Raw genomic sequence first — 23,967 nt, 5'->3', positions numbered from 1 at the left:
GAGAGGGAGATGAGAGAGGGAGAGAGAGAGAGAGAGAGAGAGAGAGAGAGAGAGAGACCCTTCGCATTTTGATAGTCTAAGCTGCCGTAGGTGATGACGTCACTCTCGAATGTAAACAGGAAGAGATGGAGACACACGGAGATGGCAATTCAATGATATACAGAAATGAATAACCAATAAATATGAAGTTATGTTTAAACTTCTGTTGTCAAGCGTTGTATATATATATATAATATAACCCACCCCTTTCCTCACGAATGGAACTAGTCTTGTGGAGTCCGCTTTGACCGTTTTCCAGGTTAGCAGAGATCGCTAGTTAGCTTAGCATAATCCTAATGGTAACCTTGGTTAGAAGCTACCGTTAGCTCATTGCTCGTGTCAATTAAATTGCATGTTATTAAAGGTTCGCGCTGGTCTGTCTAATGAAATTACAACCGCAACATTATATTGCACTGTACAGCCCTGGTTGTAGGCTAATGTTTTACTACAATTTGTATGGATTAATTTAGGAGTGAAATGCGAATGAAGGGTTGAAATTACCACTCGCAAGCTTGCCCCCAGATATATTTTAAACTCGCACGGACCAAATTAGGGGCAATTTGCGATCATATCATCGCAGTGTACAGGCCTGGTGTGTGTTCTGTATTATAGCTGTGGAGACAATGGTGTGGCTCATTTGACAGACATTACTTGTAGTGCAACATGGAAAAGATAGTTTGTTTCTACACACTGTAGTTTGTAGTTTATTACACGCTAAACATCGGACACATCGCGAGATAAAACGCGTTATGTGTCCGATATTATCGGCCGATATTGGCATTAAAATGTGATACATTTATTTAACCTTTATTTACCCAGGCAAGCAAGTAAGAACAAATTCTGATTTTATTTATTGTCAAAAGTATTAGGGCTGACCTTCGAAGCTTTTTTTGGCAATCGAAGCTTTTTTATTTTTATTTTTTTTTATCTTATGTTGTGGGACTTGTAGAGCACTTCGTAAACTTTGTTGTTTTTAAATGTGCTCTATAAATAAAGTGGATTGGATTAATGAATTAAGTAGCCCCTTTCGTGACTGTGACGCAGCCAACAAGGTTTCACTCGGCTGTGTGATTTGATTCAAGGTGATCGCTGTTGTCGTTTGAACAACTTCAGATTTCATGGGAACTACCAATCCCCCAAATCAAGAATGTTTAAGATGAATGAAGTAAGATTTTGATTATTTGAAATATGGCCTGTGTAGACTAAACTATGCACAGAATTATGTCAGTCTACAAGGTCCGGATTCTACATGGTCCGGCAATGTAGACCTTGTAGACTCCACTACAGACCAATTATCAGTGAATGTTCATGCATTTTTAAGAAGGGCTACTTCCACAAAAAAACAAAGAACTCACCAAAACATCTCAGTAGCACTTATCTAAATGTTCTATTTCATATATGGAGATTCATATTTATTTATGTATTGCATGCATTTCTACATTTTATTTCCTATTTTGTTTATTCATCCCAGTATCTTTCTTCTTATGTGTGGAATTCTACAAGGCATGTAGGTGTATATGTGTTTGAGGATGATATCCTTCAAACAGGCAATAGTGATGATATAATTTGGGCAGTGCTGAGCTGGGTTACTTTCCTCCAGTGTATTTGTCCCCCGGCCCCACCCAATGGCCCCATGCGTGCGCGCGCTCACACACACACACACAAAAATCGAAGTAAATTTTTTTTTGAATTTTTTTCTTTTTTTTTACATAATATATATTATATATATATATATATTTTTTTTTTTTTTGCTTCGAAGTATTTAAGACAGCCATAAAAGTATGCATAATGAATTCCACGACAAGAGATATGTAATGTTAATTACCTGAAATTATTCAGTTTTGGGGGTGGGGGGGAACCCTGCATATATCGGTATCGGTTGATATTGGTATCAGAAATTAAGAGTTGGACAATATCGGTATCGGTAAAAAAGCCAACATCGAACATCCCTAGTTATGTGCAATAAGCCTGAATCGTTCTGCTTGATTCGCTAAACCCCCAAATACTCCCAAATCAAAGGTATATAACATGTATATATGTACCTTCACAAAATATACCTTACCTTAGCCAGAAGGTATTCCAAAAAGAATAATTCCAAGTGATCGCATCGCCATCGCGATTACCAGTGTATATGTCTATACACGTTTCGATGGTAAAATATGCTTAGGCAACGGAATTCGAGGCGATCAATGTTAATCTATGTTCAAGCAGGAGGAGAGGCCACTACCAAAAAAAGAAAAGAAAAAGGAGGCCATGTATCAACACCAAGCCAATCCAGTTCAGACAGACGATACTGCCACCAGGGCCAGTAGTTCAAAACTTTTTCTAAGTGAGGTTTCAGTTTGCTGAAGGTGATGATGATGGACTCTTTCTTTGTTGAAGATATTTTTTCTAAATTACATTTGTGATTGACAATCTTTGTTGTGATACTTTTATGAGCAATAAACATTTATGTCATCAACATTTGGTTGAAAACAAAATAGGCCCCCACAAACATGACCAAAAAATGGAAAATAAAATTGATTTGCCATGAAGGCAAATTTCTTTTAATTATTTCAGTTAACACATTTTGCCATCTTATTATATTGAAACATATTTTAAAATAAATTGTATAGTACATTTTGCTCTGGTAATCCACTGAAATCCAACCCTGGTGGGATCAAGATAATCCAGTTTTTTGGGATCAAACTGATCCCAATCCTGTGTTGTTGTTTTGAACTACCAGTTTTGAAGATTTGATCCAGATTAAAGCTTAGATTTGATTTCCTGATCTGATCAGATATCACAGTGATCCTAATCCTGTTTTTTTGGTTTTGAACTACCCAAAATCCAAATCTGATCCGATCAGATAGGGATTAAAAGTTTTGAACTACTGGGCCCTGGTGATAGTCGATCGGCATTGCAATTCAAACATATACAAACGACACAGAGACGGCTAGAATGATCCGGATGATGATTTAGAACGGGTATCAGAGGAAAAAGATCAATGGATCTAAAAACGAGTTTTACTCATCTTTGGCGCTCAACGCATGGCGGCCAAAACATTAGTTAACTCGTCTTTGGCGCCCAATGTGTTAAGATGTCACTCTAAGATGTGTACTGTACGTTCTCCAGTATGACTTACTACTATAGGGCAGTGCATACAGTATCTGCAATCTCCTAATAAAACAAGTCATTAGAATAATATAAGCCTACTGTTCATTCATTACGCATGTAGTGTGTGTGTGTGTTTGTGTGTGACTTTTCTAAGTGCTCACTCATTAAAAGAGAAGGATGTACAGACACACAGACACACACACACACAGACAGACACACACACACACAGAGCACATCTTACACAGCGAGTACTCAAGGACGGGATACTTGTTATCTATTTTAATTCAAACAGCAGGCTCTGTCTGATCCACAGAGACGTGAGGAGGGGAGGGGGAGAGAGAGGAGGAGAGGAGAGAGAGGAGAGAGGAGAGAGGAGGAGAGGGAGAGGGGAGGAGAGAGGAGGGGAGGAGAGGAGGAGGGGAGAGAGAGGAGAGAGAGGAGGAGGAGGGAGGAGGAGTATAGAGAGGAGAGGAGAAGAGAGGGAGGAGAGGAGAAGAGGAGGAGGGGAGAGAGAGAGGAGAGGAGAGAGAGAGAGGAGGGAAGGAGAGAGGAGGGGAGGAGAAGAGGAGGGGGAGGATCATAGAGGAGAGAGAAGAGAGGAGGAGAGGAGAAGAGAGTAGAGAGGAGAGGAGATGAGAAGAGGAGATGAGAAGATAGTAGAGAAGAAGAGAGAGGAGTGTAGAGAGGAGAGGAGGAGAGGAGAAGAGAGGAGAGGAGAAGAGAGAGGAGAGGAGAAGAGATGATGGGAGGAGTATAGAGAGGAGAGGAGAAGAGGAGAAGAGAGTAGAGAAGAAGAGAGGAGGGAAGGAAGGAGTATAGAGAGGAGAGGAGAAAGGAGAAGAGAGTAGAGAAGAAGAGAGGAGGGAAGGAGAGGAGAAGAGAGGAGAGAGAGAGGAGAGAGGAGAGGAAGAGAGAAGGGGAGGAGAAGAGAGGAGGGGAGGAGAGAGGAGAGAGAGGAGAGGAGGGGAGGAGTATAGAGTGGAGAGGAGGGGAGGGGGAGAGAGAGGAGAGGAGAAGAGAGGAGAGAGGAGAGAGAGGAGAGGAGAAAGAGAGAAGGGGAGGAGAAGAGAGGAGGGGAGGAGAGAGGAGAGGAGGAGAGAGAGGAGAGGAGAAGAGAGAAGGGGAGGAGAAGAGAGGAGGGGAGGAGAGAGGAGGGAGGAGAGAGAGGAGAGGAGTAAGAGGAGAGGAGGGGAGGGGAGAGAGAGAGAGGAGAAGAGAGAGGAGAGGAGAAGAGAGAGAAGAGAGGAGAAGAAGGAGTATAGAGGAGAGGAGGGAGGGGAGAGAGAGGAGAGGAGAAGAGAGAGGAGAGGAGAAGAGAAGAGAGAGAGGAGAGAGGAGAGGAGAAGAGGAGGGGAGGGGAGAGAGAGGATAGGAGAAGAGGGTAGGAGAGGAGCAGAAGAGGAGAAGAGAGAGAGAGAGGAGAAGAGAGTAGAGAGAAGAGAGGAGAGGAGGAGAAGAGGAGGAGGGAGGAGAGAGGAGGAGAGGAATAGGAGAAGAGAGTAGAGAAGAAGAGAGGAGAGGAGTGTAGAGAGGAGAGGAGAGAGAGGAGAGGAGAAGAGAGAGAGAGGAGAAGAGAGGAGGAGAGGGTGGAAGAAGTGTAGGGATGAAAAGAGGAGGGGAGGAGGTAGGGAGGAGTAAAAAGAGGAGGAGAAAAAAGGAGGGAATGAGTAGAGAGGAGAGGAGAAGAAGAGTAGAGAGAGAGGAGAGAAAAGGAGAGGAGGATAGAGGGGTTAGAAAAGAGGTCAGAGGAGGTAAATGAGAGGTGAGAGTAGAGTGGCGAGAGAGGGTAGAAGAGGGATAGAGGGCGTAGAGAGGATTAAAGAGAAGGGGAGGAGAGGAGGAGAAAGGGAGAGGGGGAGGAGAGGAGTGGGAGAAGTGGTGAGAGAGGAGAAAATTAGTGACTTGGGTGAGAGGAGAGCAGAGGAGTAAGGAGCAGCCGCCATCACCCCAATCATCACACACATAATAAACCTCTCCATAAAACAGGGACACGTCCCCAAGGCCTTCAAAATTGCGAGGGTGACCCCTCTGCACAAAAAGGGCAGCAAATTAGACCCAGGCAACTACCGCCCTGTTTCTATTCTCACCTCCATCTCGAAAGTCATGGAAAAAATAGTCTACGAACAGGTCGAAAAGTACCTAGCGGAAAAAAATCTAATCTACGAATTCCAATCTGGCTTCAGACATCCCACTCCACTGACACATGCCTTCTCTATTTGAATGACCACATCAAACAAGAGGTGGACGCAGGCAAATACTGCGGCATGGTCATGCTGGACCTACAAAAGGCCTTTGACACGGTCAATCACTCCATTCTGATTGACAAGCTAAAAGCAATTGGTTTTGATAGTCTATCAGTGAGCTGGATGCAATCCTACCTTGAGGGGAGGGAACAGATGGTGGAGGTAAACGGTACCCTATCCCCCCCTCTCACAGTGAGCTGTGGTGTTCCACAAGGAAGCATACTAGGACCGCTACTGTTCCTAATTTATGCAAATGACATGTCGTCAGCTTGTGACTGCAACTTGTTCCTGTTTGCGGACGACTCAGCCCTGCTGGTCTCTGACAAGAACAAGTTACAGGTTGAAAAAACCCTCAGCTCGGAACTAGGCAGAATCTGCATATGGCTCGCTGATAACAAACTATCATTACACATGGGCAAAACAGAGTCCATTCTCTTCGGCTCAAATAACAAACTCAGCAAGACCGACGGCTTCTCAGTTACAGTGGGTGACAATATTGTCACAAGGAAAGATGAAATTACCTACCTGGGTTCCATCCTAGAGGCTAATCTCTCCTGTGACAAAATGGCATCCAATGTAATAAAAAAAGTCAACCAACGAACTCGATTCTTGTACCGGATCTCCTCTCTGGTAAACAAGAATACCCTGAAGACTCTGGCAGGAGCACTCATTCAGGGGTACTACGACTATGCTTGCACCTCATGGTACCAAAGCACCTCAAAGGCGCTAAAAACAAAATTACAAACATCTCAAAACAAACTGGTCAGACTACTGCTTGACCTTACTCCTAGAACCCACCTCACCCCTGCCCACTTTGACAACCTAGGATGGCTTAGAGTAGATGACAGAGTACAGCAACTTGCAATGGGCCTGGTCTACAAGATACACTACACGACCAAGGTACCCATGTACATGGCAAAATACTTCCCAAAGGTCAGTGAATACCACGATCACAACACCAGAGGGAGCTCCACAAATCATGTTAAACCCAGATTCGGCTCAAATAAGGGACTAAACACGTTTCGCAATTATGCCACATCAATGTGGAACGCCCTACCCAAAGCTGTAAAAGAATGTGGATCACTACCCACTTTCAAAACCTCTCTCAAGAGACACCTACGGGAGACTGCAATTCAACACTGGCCCCTGTAAATATCCTAACCCAACCACCGCCAATTGTCAATAGTCCAATGTACAATTTTGTTTGTTTGTACAGAGTCTCCCCCCCCCCTCAATGTACAGTTTTGCTTGTTTATACAGTGTGCCCCCCCCCCCCCCCCCCCAACCACCTCCAATGTAAATGACCCAGTATGGTTGTCAATATCCCAGTGTACCCAACCCCCCCCCACCCAACCTCCTCCAATGTACAGTTTCTACGTCAAATGTATATACTCCCTTTTCTTGACTCCTTCTGTATCACAAACAGTACTGTATTTGCAAATCTGGTATGTCATAAATGTATAGATGTAGCAGTACTGACTATCTGTATGTCATGTATGTCATATATGTCCTGATGAATTGAAAATGGGGGACCCTGGTGTAAACAAGACGAAAGTCTTTCTCTGGTCTGCATCCCCTTAACAATTGTGTGTATTGAGCTGTACTGTATTGTACCCATTCTGCAATCTGTTAATAAAGTTTTCAATCAATCAATCAATCAGTGACAGACCGTGGTGTGGTTGTTTGAGCCCCAGAGGAAGGAGTGTCAGCCAGACCATCTGGTCAGCCACGTGTGTCTGTCTGTCTAACTGTCTCTACCTCTGCATGTGTGTCTTTAAACCGTGTGTGTGTGTGTGTGTGTGTGTGTGTGTGCGTGCGTGTGTGTGTGTGTGTGCGTGTGTGCTTGTGTGTGTGTTGTGTTGTGTCTCCAGCTGGTATAGGACTGTGTAGATTATGTTTTAATGGCTGCTCTGCTGTGATAACAGAGTTCAGTTGATGGTTGGTCTCTGCACACACACACACACACACACACACACACACACACACACACACACACACACACACACACACACACACACACACACACACACACACACACACACACACACACACACACACACACACACACACACACACACACACACACACACACACACACACACACACACACACACACACACACACACACACACACACACACACACACACACACACACACACACACACACACACACACACACACACACACACACACACACACACACACACACACACACACACACACACACACACACACACACACACACACACACACACACACACACACACACACACACACACACACACACACACACACACACACACACACACACACACACACACACACACACACACACACACACACACACACACACACACACACACACACACACACACACACACACACACACACACACACACACACACACACACACACACACACACACACACACACACACACACACACACACACACACACACACACACACACACACACACACACACACACACACACACACACACACACACACACACACACACACACACACACACCACACACACACACACACACACACACACACACAGTATGTCAAAAGCCTCCTGAACACAATCAACCACACCAAGACACACAGATGCACACATGCACGCACACACACATAAATATATAAAGTGCAAATCACAAAGGTCCTTGAACACACTGTACACTCCACTCAACCTGTCCAAGACAGTCAGCGTTGTACAGTAACACACACACACATAAAACATCTTACAAAGCCAAAAGTTCACGCCAAAGGGAGTTATTCCCCCCCCCTCGCCTGAAATGCCTCGTTTTTAGTCCAACATTTTCTTCTGTTACAGTATCTGCCTACGTCACCATGTAACACTTGTGTATCTCCCTTTAAAAATGGCGTTTCACACATTATCTTTTCTCTTTCACTGAAATATGTTTGACAACATTTTAGGTGAGAAATAGAATATGCTATTGCTGGATCTTCATTCATATTTGATCTGCACCGCTTAGTTTTACAGTTTGATCTGAATTTCGGGAACCCGGAAGTGCCACAGCAAAGGGGAGCAGCAGCTCATTTGCATTTAAAGAAACAGGAGCCAAAACAGTCACTTTCAGACTGAGGCTACGTTTAGACGAGCGTTTTGGGATGGAAGTCTGAACAGAAACCGCAAAAGTCGTCTTGCGGTTTCACTTTTAATTTTGCGTTTAGAAGAGCGTTTTGGGGTGGAATTCTCCGTGCAGACGAGGCTGTAACAACTCGAGACAACGGAGCCCCGCTGTCACACGATTGGCGCATATGTCACATGACGTGCTTTGAAGACCCGCCCTACTCTGCCTCTGATTCGCAGAGTGTGGGTGGGGAATGTGATTGGACCAAAGCAGAGTCACTCACAGACAGTGGGTCCAGTCATAATAGTTGTGATAGCCGCGGGACAGATTCTTGTGTATTTAAAAGTACTGCCAATGTAGCCTTCAGGTGATCGCCATGGATAGAATCAGACATGCTTTGTTTACGCTTCTAGGCTACTGGCGCATGCCTGTGATGTAAGCAGTAGGCGCGACGAGAGCCTTGACGACCCTTTCGTCATCGTTTTATGCGGTTTGACAGTTTAGACGAGAGCGCAAAGGTTTACTGTTTCTAGGAATTCCACCCTGGAAGGTGGTCTCACTTTTTTACGGTTTCACCTCGTAAAAACGCCGTTTCCGTATAAACGAAAGGCACATCTGAAAAAATATTTTTGCGGATTCACCTGCTAGCGTTTCCGTCTAAACGGGGCCTGAGTGAGCCTGAGGTGCTGCACACAGCTTGTACAGCTGTAACTGTGTGCTTTTTGACCATAAATGTTTGTAAATAGACCACGATTTGGAAATGGGATTAGCTGATGACATAACACATATGAGCCATGATTCTCTGGTTTCTGGCTTTGGAGGAGAGTAGCTTATGTTTACAAATATTGTTTGTACTTTCACACGCCATGGAAATAACAATAAATATTGGAATTCATAATGTGGGTGTTGTTCCCTTTTAACACATTCCCGCCCAAGCACGGAGATCTCCGTGTTTCGATTCCATGCTTAATGGACAGAAGCACGGATATATCCGTGGCAAGTTGTTATTGCTTTTATTCCATTTTAATAACCTATTCAAAGTCGCCGAGCGGCACTGCAGATTTACCCTACTGTTTGAATTCGCCAACATGCAATACCGGCCAGATCCTCTTAGGGGCGCTATTGCGATAATAGAGTGTTCCCTGTGGCAGAAGTTGTCTTTCTTTTTTTGGATCTCTAATGTAGTTTTCTACTCATCTGAAGCGATAGCTATTGTCTGTTGCACGGGATACGTTTTGAATTGCGGATTTCACTATGCAATAAGGGGATTTATCATCAGCCAATGGACATATCGATCTACCAGATGGCAATCGATAGCGGGGAAATGCTCGGGGGGATCCAACCGGCTCATGGTAAGATCTTTTTCACGTAAATTACAGCCCGATCGGGCATTGTTTTGATAGCCATCCAGGCGATCGGCCTATGTGGCTAGTTAGACGAACACGGTTATTGGTAATCAATAATAATAAACGACGTCCCCCGCCCCCCCCCCCCCCCGCCCCCTTTCATGCATACATGCTTTGGGAGCGTGCCGATCATATGCAGTTTGAGTTATTTCTGTAGCATCTGTAAAACGGAAATGTCATTGGATATAACGTTAGCAGCTATTAGCTCTATATCTAGCCTTCCAGAAAATATACTAGTCCCAAATCCCGTATAACGCTTATATTCACGGCGCTATAAAATGAGAACCTATTGATGAATAATTTTTTTCTTTAAGCCATTTTGAAGGGACGGTTTATGGACTCAATTGACAATGAGAATGGACAGATAGCAATACTATAAAGTATAGATTTAGCTCTACAAACAGCCCCACGTTTGTTTACATTCCCCGGTCCTCTTGACATTAATTAGACTCATCCCATGGCCCTGAATGTGTTAAAGTATATATGTGTTGTGTTTGTGTGTGTATGTGTGTGCATGTGTGTGTGTGTATGTGTGTGCTTTTGTGTGTGTGTCTCACCTGGTGTCCAGCTGCGTTGACTAATTTGTGTGTGGAAAACGGGAACGCTTCATTGCTCAGGTCTGTGTCCAGGACTTCCTGAAGAACCTCACGACTGCAGAGACCCACAAAAGATAACTGCAAATCAGGGATGTGCATTTAAAGTAATTTAGTAGTAGGGCACTCATGGAGTAATGAGTTTCAATGGCACAGAGCCGGAGAAAGTCACCACACAGTAGCCCAAACTAACCACTTCTCTTCCTTCACATCTCATCTCACTTCTCATCCCTCACTTCTCATCCCTCACTTCTCTTATCTCACTTCTCATCCCTCAATTATCATCTCTCACTCCATCCAAGGTGTCCAAACCAGTGAATTTTGTGGCATCTTGTAATCTTTACAAACACATATATACAAAGACGTTCTTTGCAAATCTCTAATCTGCACAAAATCACTGCTGTCTGTACACATCAAGGCAAATACAGGGGTGAATTCACAAAGAATGGATTGCGCGGTGCATGCGGTATCTGCTCCGTCTTTGCGAGCCATTCACTAAGGATATTGTGCGGATGAGATACTAGCGCAAACACGCCCATATGTGTGCAATTTGCTCCTGATTTGCTCCAGCGCAGTTGGCTCACAGAGCAGTCTGCACCTGCCAGCGCTGTTGGCAGATATCAGGAACGGGAAGAAATAAACCCGAAATGAGGGAGAGGGAAGCTCTTAAATCCAATGCACACGGCGGGCGATTTTTGCCAGGCGACTGCTAGAATGTTATTGCTTCAATTGTTATGAATGAGAGCGACAAGTTCACAATGTGGAAATAACATGACTTCTACTGGTGTATCATTTGTAATATAAATAAATGTATCAATACATTCATTGATTAATAACCTACGTATTATTACTGTAACTGAGGGGTACAATTCCCTGACTGTATTACTAGATATGATACTTACTACCACTACCTTTGTACTTAATATTCGGCCACCCAGTACACGGCATAAATATATTATCATAAACACTCTCACGTAGATGAAACGGATCCAACACAAATGTACGAAGTCGAAACAGGTCTTTATTTCTACACAGCGATGGTGTGTAGAACAAGCACTTAATCACTTAATTACATTTATGAATTGAAATAGTATGCACTTTTATGGCAAAGAGTATTCGTCGGTATATCAATAGAGAATGTCCAATCTCTGAAGGCGCAGGTGGTAAATATACGACCTGGAATAGTTAAGGAATAACAGCAATGATACTTTAATGATTATATACTAGATACACTAGAGGGGGTTAATCCGGTCGCTTGTAAGCCGACAGGAGTAGGAGGGGGGGGGGGGGTAGAATCCGGCTGCCTCGTCCGGCCAAGGGTATCCCAGGTGAACCCACTGTAGTGCCGTTCAATGCGCCGGCGATCCTTGGACCACAGATGAAAGCAGGTGGACTCTTTGTGGGCCGGCTCTCTCCGGTCCACGGGGGAGAGACGTGAAGCGACCTCGTCTTGCAGAGCGTCTCCTCACCTTGCGTCCTCTCCAGGGGGGGGGGTTCCAACACACGGCAGTGTCGGGGGTCTTTATCCATGGAATAATCAAAGTATACAAAGCATAATCCGTGCCTGGGAAGGCGGGCTGTCGTCGGTAGAATAATCCGGTATACAGGTCCACTCGCTCGTCGGCTCTGGGGCTCCTCGGGTGCAGCTTCACATAGGGTCAACCACCCTGGGTAAGCAGCCAGTTCTCTGCCCGAAACGATGGGGTACTGACTACGGTAGTATTCTCACCGCACGAAGCACTATATATTAACAGACTATTATTAGCTTAATAGACTACGTCCAACTCGACGATATAGTGCCAAATATGACTATTCAAATATTAATATACACAATGTCTCAATACCGATGGTAGGCGAACTTGGCCTTACTCCCACACGTGGCGTCGCGGGGAGGCTTTACGTCTGTGACTCTATTGGAGGGTAAGAAACTGGACTGAAAAGAAAGTCCTACTTTAGTAGCGCAGTATATATACGCACTATGAACAAATAGTCCCATTAGTGGTGCGGTAGCCAGATTCCTACGCGGAACTAGGACTTGTTCGTACATGTGGAGCGGTACGTTTGAACTGGGTCTGAGGGGTATGGCAGCCTGGCACCAAGGTCTCGACCAATAGTAGAATGGAGACTATTATGGGATGTTCAGTAGGCTAGAATGGATATTCAATGCATATTGTACAAGGAATATACAAGGGATATCAGGGAATATTAGAGAATATACAAATACAATTAAATATATATATATAAATAAATATATATATTCGGTTTAATCTGGCCCTTCACAACAGCCACCCCCTGAATAGGTCCCAGACCTAATCAGTTAAACAGAGACAGATTAATCGCGTTGTCTATTTACACATAAGGGTTTGCTGTAGGGGTCAGTCAACTTCACAAAGTCATAGGGTTGTAGGGTCATGGTCATCATCGATTGTGTCTGGGAGTCGAGGCAGTTCTATGAGCCTTGCCACGGGACGGGTGTAAGTGCGACCCTGGACGAGCACTTCAGCTGCTCGGACCTTGCCGTCGGCACCGGTGATCACTTTGCTTACGCGGCCGGCCGGCCACATAGCTCTGGGCAGTGATTGATCAATAATCATGACGACTGTTCCTTCTGTCAAATTGTCTCTCTCCTTTACCCACTTCTGGCGGGTCTGTAGAGACGGTAGGTAGTGCAGTAGGAAACTGTTCCAAAACTTGTCGGCTAATACTTGGCTGTACCTCCACATTCGTCGGCCGTTCGCTTCTTCAGGCCGGTACATTGTCTGGGGTAATGCAGGATCTAGCCGCCCCATCAGGAGTGTGTTGGGGGTAACTGGGTCGATATCCGCCACATCACTGGAGACATATCCGAGGGGCTTCGAGTTAAGTACTCCCTCAATCTCCGTGAGGACTGTCATTAGGACTTCTTCCGCCACAGTCTGGGCCCCAAGTACTGCGTACAGGGCTGTCTTTATGGAGCGCACTTCTCGTTCCCAAGTGCCACCGAAGTGGGGTGCGTTTGGGGGGTTGAATTGGAAATCAACCTGTGCTGGAGCGAGGTGGGTCTTAAGTTCTGGGCCCATAGCTTGGAAGCTCTCTCTCAGCTCTCTTTCGCCGCCTTTGAAGTTTGTCCCATGATCGGACAATAGGGTAGACGGTCTTCCTTTCCGTGATGTGAATCTTCGGAAGGCCATAAGGAATGAGTCTGTGCTCATGGTCGGGAGAAGCTCGATGTGTATCGCTCTGGTGGTCATGCATTTGAATACAATACCCCACCGCTTCTCGGTTCCTCTTCCTTTCTTTATGTGCAGCGGGCCAAAGCAGTCCATACCCGTTGAGTGGAATGGCTTGTCACCGATTCGGAGGCGACATGGAGGAAGGTCAGCCATCCTTGGTATGCTGGGCTGCGCGCGCCACTTGCGGCAGTCTAGACATGTTCGCTGGAAGCGTCGTACCGCCTCTCTTCCTTGTAGGATCCAGTAACGACGTCTGATTTCCGCGAAGACTCTTTCTGCTCCTGCGTGATGTACATCCTCATCGTATTTCTTTATAATCAGCTCTGTGACCTTGTGTCGGCTGTTCAATCCGATCGGGTATTTAATGTCATCCGGTAGATTGGGGGCTCTGCGTAGGCGACCACCCACTCTGATGAGGGTATGAGCGTCGCTCTCGGGGGCCAGGTGAATTAATCTGCTGTCGGATGGGACGGGCTTTCCTCCCTGTAGACAGGCCAATTCATCGGGGAACGAGTCTCTCTGGGCTCGCTGCAGTAGAAGCAATTCTGCTTCCTCGTAGTTAGCTGCTGACATATCAGCGGGGGACTTGCACTCCGGGTGGTACCGCAGGAATGTTCTTTGTTGTGCACTCTCTATGGACGTGCAATCGTCTATGTTAGGGTCGGTGGAGGCTACGGTGCTCAATCCACAGAACACAGACTTCTTATTTTCCACCTCCTCTGGACTTGCTTCCCTCGGGATAGGCATGGGCCACTGTCCTTCCGGGAGTCTTAGGAATGCGGGGCCGTCACTGTAGACATTGCGACGGGTGAGGTCATCCAGGGGCATCCCCCGGGTGATGACGTCAGCTGGGTTCTGTTTTGTATCAACGTAGCGCCACTCTGTTTCTCCGGTTAACTCTTCGGTTAAGTCTTGAATCTCGGTGACTCTGACTCCCACGAAGACTTTGTACTTGCATGAGTCCGTTTTGATCCAGGCGAGTACCGTCGTGGAATCTGACCACAGGATTGTTCTAGACACCGGTATGGTGAGCTCACGTTGGATAAGCGTGGCTAGGTGCGCTCCGGCTAGGGCTGCGCAGAGCTCTAGACGTGGGATAGATTGTTGCTTGCGTGGGGCTATTCTCGAGCGGGCGAGGACAAATGCTGTGTAGATCTCTCCCCCCTGGTCTTGGGCCCGCAAGTAGGCTACTGATCCGTATGCGACCTCTGAGGCGTCACTGAAGACGTGTAAGTCCATTTTACATGTCTCTGGCCTCACCGTGGGTGGGAAGTAGCTTCGGCGCATATTAACGCCTGGGAGTGAGTGGAGCTCCATCTCCCACTCTCTCCAGGTGGATGCAAGGTGTGCGGGAATGGGGTCGTCCCAGCCCTGGTCCTTGTCCCACAATGCTCGTACAATCATTTTTGCCCTGGTGGTGTACGGTAGAATACATCCTAGCGGGTCATATTGTCGGGCGAGTGTTGTGTACACACTCCGTCTGGTGGTCGGCGCTGCCGCCGGCCTTCCCTGCTCCGTAGTCAGGGGCTTGTGTCTGTAGTGAAGCGAATCTGTTTTGAATCGCCACACCAATCCCAGGGTCATCTCCTGGGCTTCTCCCGGGATTGTAGCCATCCAGGTCTCGCTGCTGGCTGCCTTGTCCTCAGAGGAGAGGCTGCGCAGTACTTGCGGATCGCTGCTGGCCCACTGCCTGAGATCAAAGCCGCCTTTGATCAATGAGGCGCAGAGTTTAATCAGGAGAGCCTCGGCTTCTTCCTGGGTTGAAAGGCTTTGTAGACAGTTGTCTACGTAGAAGCTGTTCTTTACGCTGTGTCGGACCTCTTCGTCCGCTGCTGGGTCCTCTGCTACATGTTTCTGTAGTGCAAATGTCGCACAGCAGGGGCTGCACGTCGTTCCGAAGGGGAGGACTTCCCATTGGTAGATGGCTGGGTGCTCATCTCCTGGCTTCTCTCTCCATAGGAACCGTAACAGGGGCTTGTCCGCCTCTACTAATCTCACCTGCAGGAACATTCCTTTAATGTCCCCGCTGATGGCCACCTTTTCCTGGCGGAAGCGGAGTAGAACGCCGAGTAGGGAGGGGCCGAGTGTGGGACCGGGCAGTAACTCTTTATTTAGATTTTGGGATCCGATCTGGTAGCTGCAGTTAAATACTATGCGGTCTTTACCGTTGTGATGGACCTTGTGGTGGGGCACGTACCACGATTCAGTGGTCTGGTCAGCCTCTTTAATGTCCATCTTTGTGACGTGTCCCGCTGTGATGAGCTTCTCAATCTCAGCGCGGTATACACTCTCTTGGGCGGGGTTCTTGGCTAAGCGCCGCTCCGTGTTCAGCAGGTACCGTTCTGTGGCGTCTGTCTTGGCGTGGAAAGTAGGCATTCCTTCTCGCCGCAGGAGTGGCGTGGCGTATCTCAACACGCCGTTGACCGGGACTCTCTTGGTCCCTGTCTCGAGGAGGTGAATGGCGTAAATGTCATCTTTAGAGCGAATGTCTTTCTTTCCGTTCTTAAAGGGCATTTGTTCCAAGGTCCATAGCCGCTCTACGTGTTGCAGGAGTGCGGTTTCTCCCTCTGTGACTCGGGAGTGGAGACATCTAGTGGCTGTACTTCGGTTGAGAGATTTGGCGAGCGGGCCTTGGAGAGTCCATCCCAAACGGGTCTCGACTGCTGCAGGACAGCCTCGGGGTCCGGTATGAACCCGGTCTATCGGGACAATGAGGTCTGCATGGTCGGAGCCTATCAACAGGGTCGGCATAGCATTGTCTATGAGCGGGATCGGTAACTTGCGCAGATGTGCATATTTCTCCATCAGCTTGGCGACGGGGTATGTGTACCGCGACAGTCCTATTTCTTGGCTGGTGAAAGCGTCTGCAATCTGGTACCGTCGCTCAGGCTGGCCGCTTGCTGCGATAGAGAATGAGACATTCTCGCCCTTTATCGTCTTCAAATCTCGTCTTATTGTCCGAATTGTCATTTGGGTTTCGCTTCCCCGCAGCCCTAGCTGGGCCGCAGCGGAGGCGAGCAGCAGGGTCTTCTCTGACCCGTCATCGAGGACGGCGTAAGTGTCCAGGACTTTATTCTGGTAGCTTAGTGTCACACGCACTACTTTTAGGAGTACTCGGGCTCCACTGCTGCTGGCGGGATCGATGTACATGACGCTCGCTTTGCGGCTGGATGGTGCAGGTGAAGGGCGCCGTCTGTTACTGTCGTGAAGTATGTCCAGATGGGCTCCATCGCACTTGGTGCACCTTTTCTTTAAGCGGCATTCGGCTGCCATGTGTGAGCGCGCACAGCGAAAACAGCGCTTGTTGGACTTTATCCATTGACCTGCTTCCTCCGCGTTCAGCTTGGGGAAGGAGTCACATTGCGCTAGCCAGTGTTCTTTCTCACAGTAGGGGCACACTATCTTCCACTTCTCCGTTCTGGAGGGGGTACTGTGGCTCCTGCTGCTCGGTACTGACTCCGATTGGTGCATCACAGTCACCGATCTTCTTCCATCATTTAGTCGTCTGGTTCCTTCTCTGGAGCCAGGGGTGCTCCGTCCGAATGTATCTAGCCGTAGGCTGCTGACTTCTCTCGCCAGGAAGTCTGCTAGATCGAGGAGGTTCGGTTCGGGGCCATTCGGGTCTCTGTGGTCCCTCTGCCGCCTAAAGCGCTCCTGACGAGCGGGCGGCAGCTTCTCCAGGATCCTTTCCACATTTGAGTTGGCGTAAAGTTCATGCCTCCCCTTCTCTCTTTGCGCTCCCAACATCCCTACCAGGGACTGCACTCTGATGGACAGGTCGTCCAGTGCTCGATTGTCTATTGCTGGGGGTAAGCGGTCGATGTGTCGGATCTCCTGGATCACGTAATCCCATATGCGCCCATACCTCTGGTCCAATGCTACCAGCGCTGCTGTGTATGGGGTGGTGGAAGTCGCGTAGGCGAGCGCTATATTATGTGCGCGGGGTACCTTTAAGTGCTTCAGTAGGATGGCGTATTTGTGGCGTTCATCCAATACATCCACCAACATGGTCTCCAGACACATGCGGAGTTCTGTATACTGGGCCCGGTTCTCTTGGGTGAAGTCGGGTACCATAGGCGTGCCAATGTATGACGCTGACTGTGGATACATCGGCGAGCGTTGGGGGAGAGGCCTCCTAGGCGAGTCTCCTCCCGCTCCTTGGTATGGGCTGGTACCGGCAGTGTACCATGGCCCGCTTGTCCAGGTGCTGTTCCTCGGTGCGGGTCGTGCGTCGTGCTCACCCGGGTATAGAGTCGGGGGTCTGTAGCGCAGCTCCGCGGGAGTATAGCCTGGGCTGTACCGGGCCTCCTGGTCCGGTAGAGTACTGTGCTGTCTTCGGGCGTGGTTCTCCTCCTCTTCCTCTTCGTCTTCAGTTAGGTCATCCAGTGCTTGTAGTCTCTGGTTTAGCCTCTCCACAGGATATGCTGCTCCTTCCCGGTTGCTAGGTCTCGCTTGGACCGGTGGGGGGAGGTGGTCTGTGGGGGGTATAGACCTCGTCTGTTGGTCAAGTTCAGGGTTGTTTACTCGGCTAGGGGATGCCGCCCTGGAGGTGTGTCTAGACGAGTTCCTGGAGCCTCAGGCGGAGGGAGAGGGTGTTGTCCGTCTGATCAGCTGTTCTATTAGTTGCGACTGCTGTCTGTCGCGCGCTGCGTCCCGTTGAGCACCGGCTCGTTCTCGGGCCACATTCTCTTCCATCTGAATGCGTCTTATTTCTAGACGTATCTGCTCGTGTTCGCTTCGCTGCTGGATCTGCTGTCGGTCGCGTTCAGCAGCGGCGTTCAGGCTGATGAGGAAGGCCTGCTGTAGGGTCCTCTCTGCCTCGCTGGGAGAAGGCGGTTGTATAGGGGAGCCTTCCCTCGGGGTACTCCTTGCGGAGCCTTGGAGTTCTATCTCCACGGTGCTCTCCCCGTCTTCTTCCGTGCCGAGTTCTCTCTCGGTAGCGTTGTATTCCTCCCGGGACTCATCGGGGACTACTTCTTCAGTACTGGCGGGGTGTGAAGTCATGTCTGCTTCCCACTGGTCCCCACCGTGAACTTGGTCAGTTACATTAGAGCCCGTAGGGGCCTCTATGGTCGGGGTAGTCTGGGAGTTGGGGTTAGACATACTTTTACTTTCTAGTTTTACCGCGTTTACTGTTAGTAGAAGACTAGGTTGTTGACTGACAGCGTAAGCCTCTAAGTACTGAGGGAGCCGTCGTTCGCGCTGCGGGCGTTGGTTAGGAGGATCGTTTCGTGGAGTGTTCATCATAGGCCATTTCAATATTAATAACACTATATTAATATTACACTAATTACCATCCGGCTCGAAGGACCAATTGTAACTGAGGGGTACAATTCCCTGACTGTATTACTAGATATGATACTTACTACCACTACCTTTGTACTTAATATTCGGCCACCCAGTACACGGCATAAATATATTATCATAAACACTCTCACGTAGATGAAACGGATCCAACACAAATGTACGAAGTCGAAACAGGTCTTTATTTCTACACAGCGATGGTGTGTAGAACAAGCACTTAATCACTTAATTACATTTATGAATTGAAATAGTATGCACTTTTATGGCAAAGAGTATTCGTCGGTATATCAATAGAGAATGTCCAATCTCTGAAGGCGCAGGTGGTAAATATACGACCTGGAATAGTTAAGGAATAACAGCAATGATACTTTAATGATTATATACTAGATACACTAGAGGGGGTTAATCCGGTCGCTTGTAAGCCGACAGGAGTAGGAGGGGGGGGGGGGGGGTAGAATCCGGCTGCCTCGTCCGGCCAAGGGTATCCCAGGTGAACCCACTGTAGTGCCGTTCAATGCGCCGGCGATCCTTGGACCACAGATGAAAGCAGGTGGACTCTTTGTGGGCCGGCTCTCTCCGGTCCACGGGGGAGAGACGTGAAGCGACCTCGTCTTGCAGAGCGTCTCCTCACCTTGCGTCCTCTCCAGGGGGGGGGGTTCCAACACACGGCAGTGTCGGGGGTCTTTATCCATGGAATAATCAAAGTATACAAAGCATAATCCGTGCCTGGGAAGGCGGGCTGTCGTCGGTAGAATAATCCGGTATACAGGTCCACTCGCTCGTCGGCTCTGGGGCTCCTCGGGTGCAGCTTCACATAGGGTCAACCACCCTGGGTAAGCAGCCAGTTCTCTGCCCGAAACGATGGGGTACTGACTACGGTAGTATTCTCACCGCACGAAGCACTATATATTAACAGACTATTATTAGCTTAATAGACTACGTCCAACTCGACGATATAGTGCCAAATATGACTATTCAAATATTAATATACACGATGTCTCAATACCGATGGTAGGCGAACTTGGCCTTACTCCCACACGTGGCGTCGCGGGGAGGCTTTACGTCTGTGACTCTATTGGAGGGTAAGAAACTGGACTGAAAAGAAAGTCCTACTTTAGTAGCGCAGTATATATACGCACTATGAACAAATAGTCCCATTAGTGGTGCGGTAGCCAGATTCCTACGCGGAACTAGGACTTGTTCGTACATGTGGAGCGGTACGTTTGAACTGGGTCTGAGGGGTATGGCAGCCTGGCACCAAGGTCTCGACCAATAGTAGAATGGAGACTATTATGGGATGTTCAGTAGGCTAGAATGGATATTCAATGCATATTGTACAAGGAATATACAAGGGATATCAGGGAATATTAGAGAATATACAAATACAATTAAATATATATATATAAATAAATATATATATTCGGTTTAATCTGGCCCTTCACAACAATTACCATGCTATTTATGTTAGTAATTAATTAACTAAGTTAGTTAGTCATTTATATGTGCTGCTTAACACTATCAGTGCCGGCCGTGTTTTCCTTTTTACCCCCTTGAATGCCATCATCCACTTAATGTTAGCGTTAAAAACGCATAATCTATGTTTTAAATTATGGCTAATTATGTGTCTAATCTGCCCGTCGCTTATCAATGACTTGTTTGCAGTCAACATTGTCTAAACGGATTGTTTTTTAATCGGTTCATATCCTTTTTATAGCATTTCGAAAAGCTATCGTTCTCTCGAAAATGGGGGGGGGTACAAAAAAATTGCTTTTCATTTATCTTTTTATTTAACTGTATTAAACAATATAAAACGAATTGGCCATAATTTACTGAGCAAACTAATGCTTACTGCTGTAACCTACTAATAACACTTAAGTAAATCTGAAGATTATTATATTAGCAGATGCCTTGGAGGATAAGTCGTGGACAACTGTAGCGTGTGCTTGTTTATACATAGCCCCTTTCATGACTGTGATGCTTGAATACAGGAGCAGCCAGGGCTTGCATCACAGTCACGAAAGGGGCTAGTTTATACAGAGCTGGTGGTATGACCTGCTGGCTGAAATACGGACGAGAGGGAACTAGGTAGCGGGGCTATATTACTTTTAACATGTGCTTAAACCCAGTGTTCTCGACAACGGAGTATGGTCGCAGATCTGCTGTTATAAAAACACCTATGGCGTTTGTTATTGCTTTGGCCCGGTCTGAATTAATAGCGAGATGCTGCTTGAATGCCACGGGGAGCTGGGTTTGCACTAGGATCTGTTTCTTCCGTGTACCAGTGATATTCACATTCGGGTGATGCCGTTTCAAATGCGTGATAAAGTTCGCAATAAAGTTGAACAATGACATGGCTCTGGCTTGTCAGTTAGTATTGACTCACCATACTAAGGCTAATATGCTATGCTGAATTACAGCTCAGTTTCATTTGAATGAAATGAAAATGTAAACAAACACTGGCCTCACGTTAGAAAGTAGCACTGGTGACGTGAAATCACTGAGCCCAGAGGAGTGGTTCGGCAAAAAATAGTTCCGAGAATATTTGCTTAGAAAACGTAAATGTCGAATTCAATTATTTTTTATTTCTCCACGTGGTAAATACACAGGTCACAACATGTTTACAGGAAAGATTTGGAGTTGTATTTGGAGTGTATTTCGTGACTGTAGGAAACTTCAGGACCCACTTCCAGTGATTAAGCTAAGCTACGCTAACGGTGCGGGCGTTCCCTAAGCCTAATGCATGCAGAGAGACAAAAAAGGTATGTATCTTCTTGTCTAACTCCAGGGAAGATATTAAATAAGCTAATTTCCCAAAATGTTGGAGTTTTCCTTTAAGCGTTAGTTAAGAGAATAGAACCCACATTATCATATACTATATATACAGTATATCATACCAGGGGTCACCAACACGATGCCCGCGGGTACCAGGTAGCCCCCAAGGACCACATCAGTCGCCCGCGACAAGCCTTGCGTTTCTAAATTTTGCCTCTTTCATCACTGCAAATCCACCCCTCAATTAATATCGCCGCGGCGGGGGCATAATCCCACGGGACAATGCATTGGGAACTTGTGTCCCACGACGAGATCTACCCCCGTGAATATTATAATATTGCGCGGATCGGAATACGGGCGTGCACGTGGAAGCTCGCGCAAAATCACCCCCATTTTTCCACAATGTGCACGTCGCAGCACTTTGCTCTCGTCTGCCGGCTCACACCAGATTACAATACACTGGTGAACAGCATGCAATGCCAGTCTTCCCACTAACAAAGAAACCAGATGTTGTCAGTGGCAACATGGCAGTGGTTGGGTACCTTTCACATTTGAACCGGTACCGGTACCTGTGAATCGATACCGGTACCCAACGGTACCTTTTTTCGGTACTTTAGTCTCTAAAAATGTAATCTACCTATCTCAGTTGTACAAAAATAAATCCAAACTTCAAATAACCACACTTTCAACCGTTTTCGGCTTGCCATTGCCCCTTCTGCTTTGTTGTTGAATCAAGTAGAATCCTAGGTACGCGTATAGTGTGCGTGTGAACGTTGACGTAAAAAAAATGGTTACAAATTAAAATAAAAAAGATTTTTTTTTTTACAGTACCGAAATGTGGCACAGACGGATCTCAGTAGTACCGACGTGATTCGGTAGGTACCTTTAAAAGTACCTAATTCGGTACCCATCCCTGCCAGTGCCATGGCAAATTTGAATACAATATTAAAATAATAAATAAGATTGCATGGGATCTCTGGGTGGCTGGCTCAATATCATCGTTGATTTCATCGAGTAGATCAAGAATTGCTTGATATGAGCTGGCAACCTGTGTCTCCGGATGATTTCGGTCTCGCTTAAATCAAAAAGTGATATTCTCTTTCGAAATATTCTTTCATTACAATGCCTTCGTCTGGCAACAATTACTGCTGCCATGATCACCTGTGACGCTGGCAATGACACCCATTTATAAATGCGCTTCATTACCACCAGATCTCTGAAGACGTAAAGAGCGTATTTTTTTTTTTTATGAGGCTTATTTGCATAGAACGGGGAACATGTTCCGCCCATATTACCTAATTTAAATTGCCGAAAATAGCACCAACGCACCGGGACGCAATGCTGAGGGGCAATGCAGTTACCGCCTCATTACACCCGTTGCGCTTCCTTTGTGAATAGCAAACTGTGTTTCAGAGTTATTTGCGCCGGCATTGCATCAGAAAAAGGCACGCAATCCCTTTGTGAATTTGCCCCACAGAGTTTCCCGTCTCAAGACAAGTGGGCCAATCACAGCGCTTGTGGTGGCCCTACATAAGTCGCTGTGGTTCACATTTTTGGATGTAGAGGTGTATTTAGTGGTGGTGACGCTCCGGAGACACTCTGATGTCCGATTTTATTTTATGTTCCATTTGATACAACACAGCATCAGAACCGAGTGGTAACGTTAGCGACTAACATGCTATGTATCTTGGCTTTAATGTCTTGGCCATGTGGTGTTTAAATTCTTAAAAACGTTCTGCTGCCATGGAATAAACGCGTCGGACTCCGATTGTGCTGTTGTGGTATTTAAAAATGGTGGTTGTGCCTCCGTGCTCAGGCACACTCAAACTTTCTCGGACCGCAAGTCATTCTGGGTGTGTGCTCCCCTCCAGGGCTTCTGTCCTCTCCCATGGGATGAAAATGGAACAGTTCCTATCTCCTAAGTGAGACATTTACACAGGTGCTATGGGTGAGTATTGTGTAATCAGTCATGTAGACATCCCAGTCTCAATAAACATTATGCACCAATGTCTCCTCATGTTTTCTGTGTTGACACAATATAGTTAGTTTTAAAAAAGAAATCATGTTTTATTAATTAATACATTTAAAGTTAACTAAAATGTAATTTCACACATAGTTTTAGTTTTTAGTTTAGCTTTAGTTAACCTTGGAAGAGGCTCCAGCTAAAAGGGATGTGTACTAACACACCAGCATGTACATATT

The 23,967-nt window shown here is 46.8% G+C and overlaps 1 protein-coding gene across 1 annotated transcript in view; it reads right to left on the bottom strand.

Annotated features, from left to right (window-relative positions):
* Positions 1–23,967, bottom strand: part of sardh (sarcosine dehydrogenase) — a 64,676-nt gene that overhangs the window by 7,021 nt on the left and 33,688 nt on the right. Inside the window, 2 exon segments of the mRNA XM_084324959.1 lie at positions 7,940–7,958; positions 10,442–10,535. Of these exon segments, the coding sequence (XP_084181085.1) occupies positions 7,940–7,958; positions 10,442–10,535 (113 nt within the window).

Source organism: Notolepis coatsorum (assembly GCF_963971535.1).
Source record: "Notolepis coatsorum genome assembly, chromosome: 11".
NCBI lineage: Eukaryota > Metazoa > Chordata > Actinopteri > Aulopiformes > Paralepididae > Notolepis > Notolepis coatsorum.
This window is presented reverse-complemented; position numbering and strand designations above follow the sequence as displayed.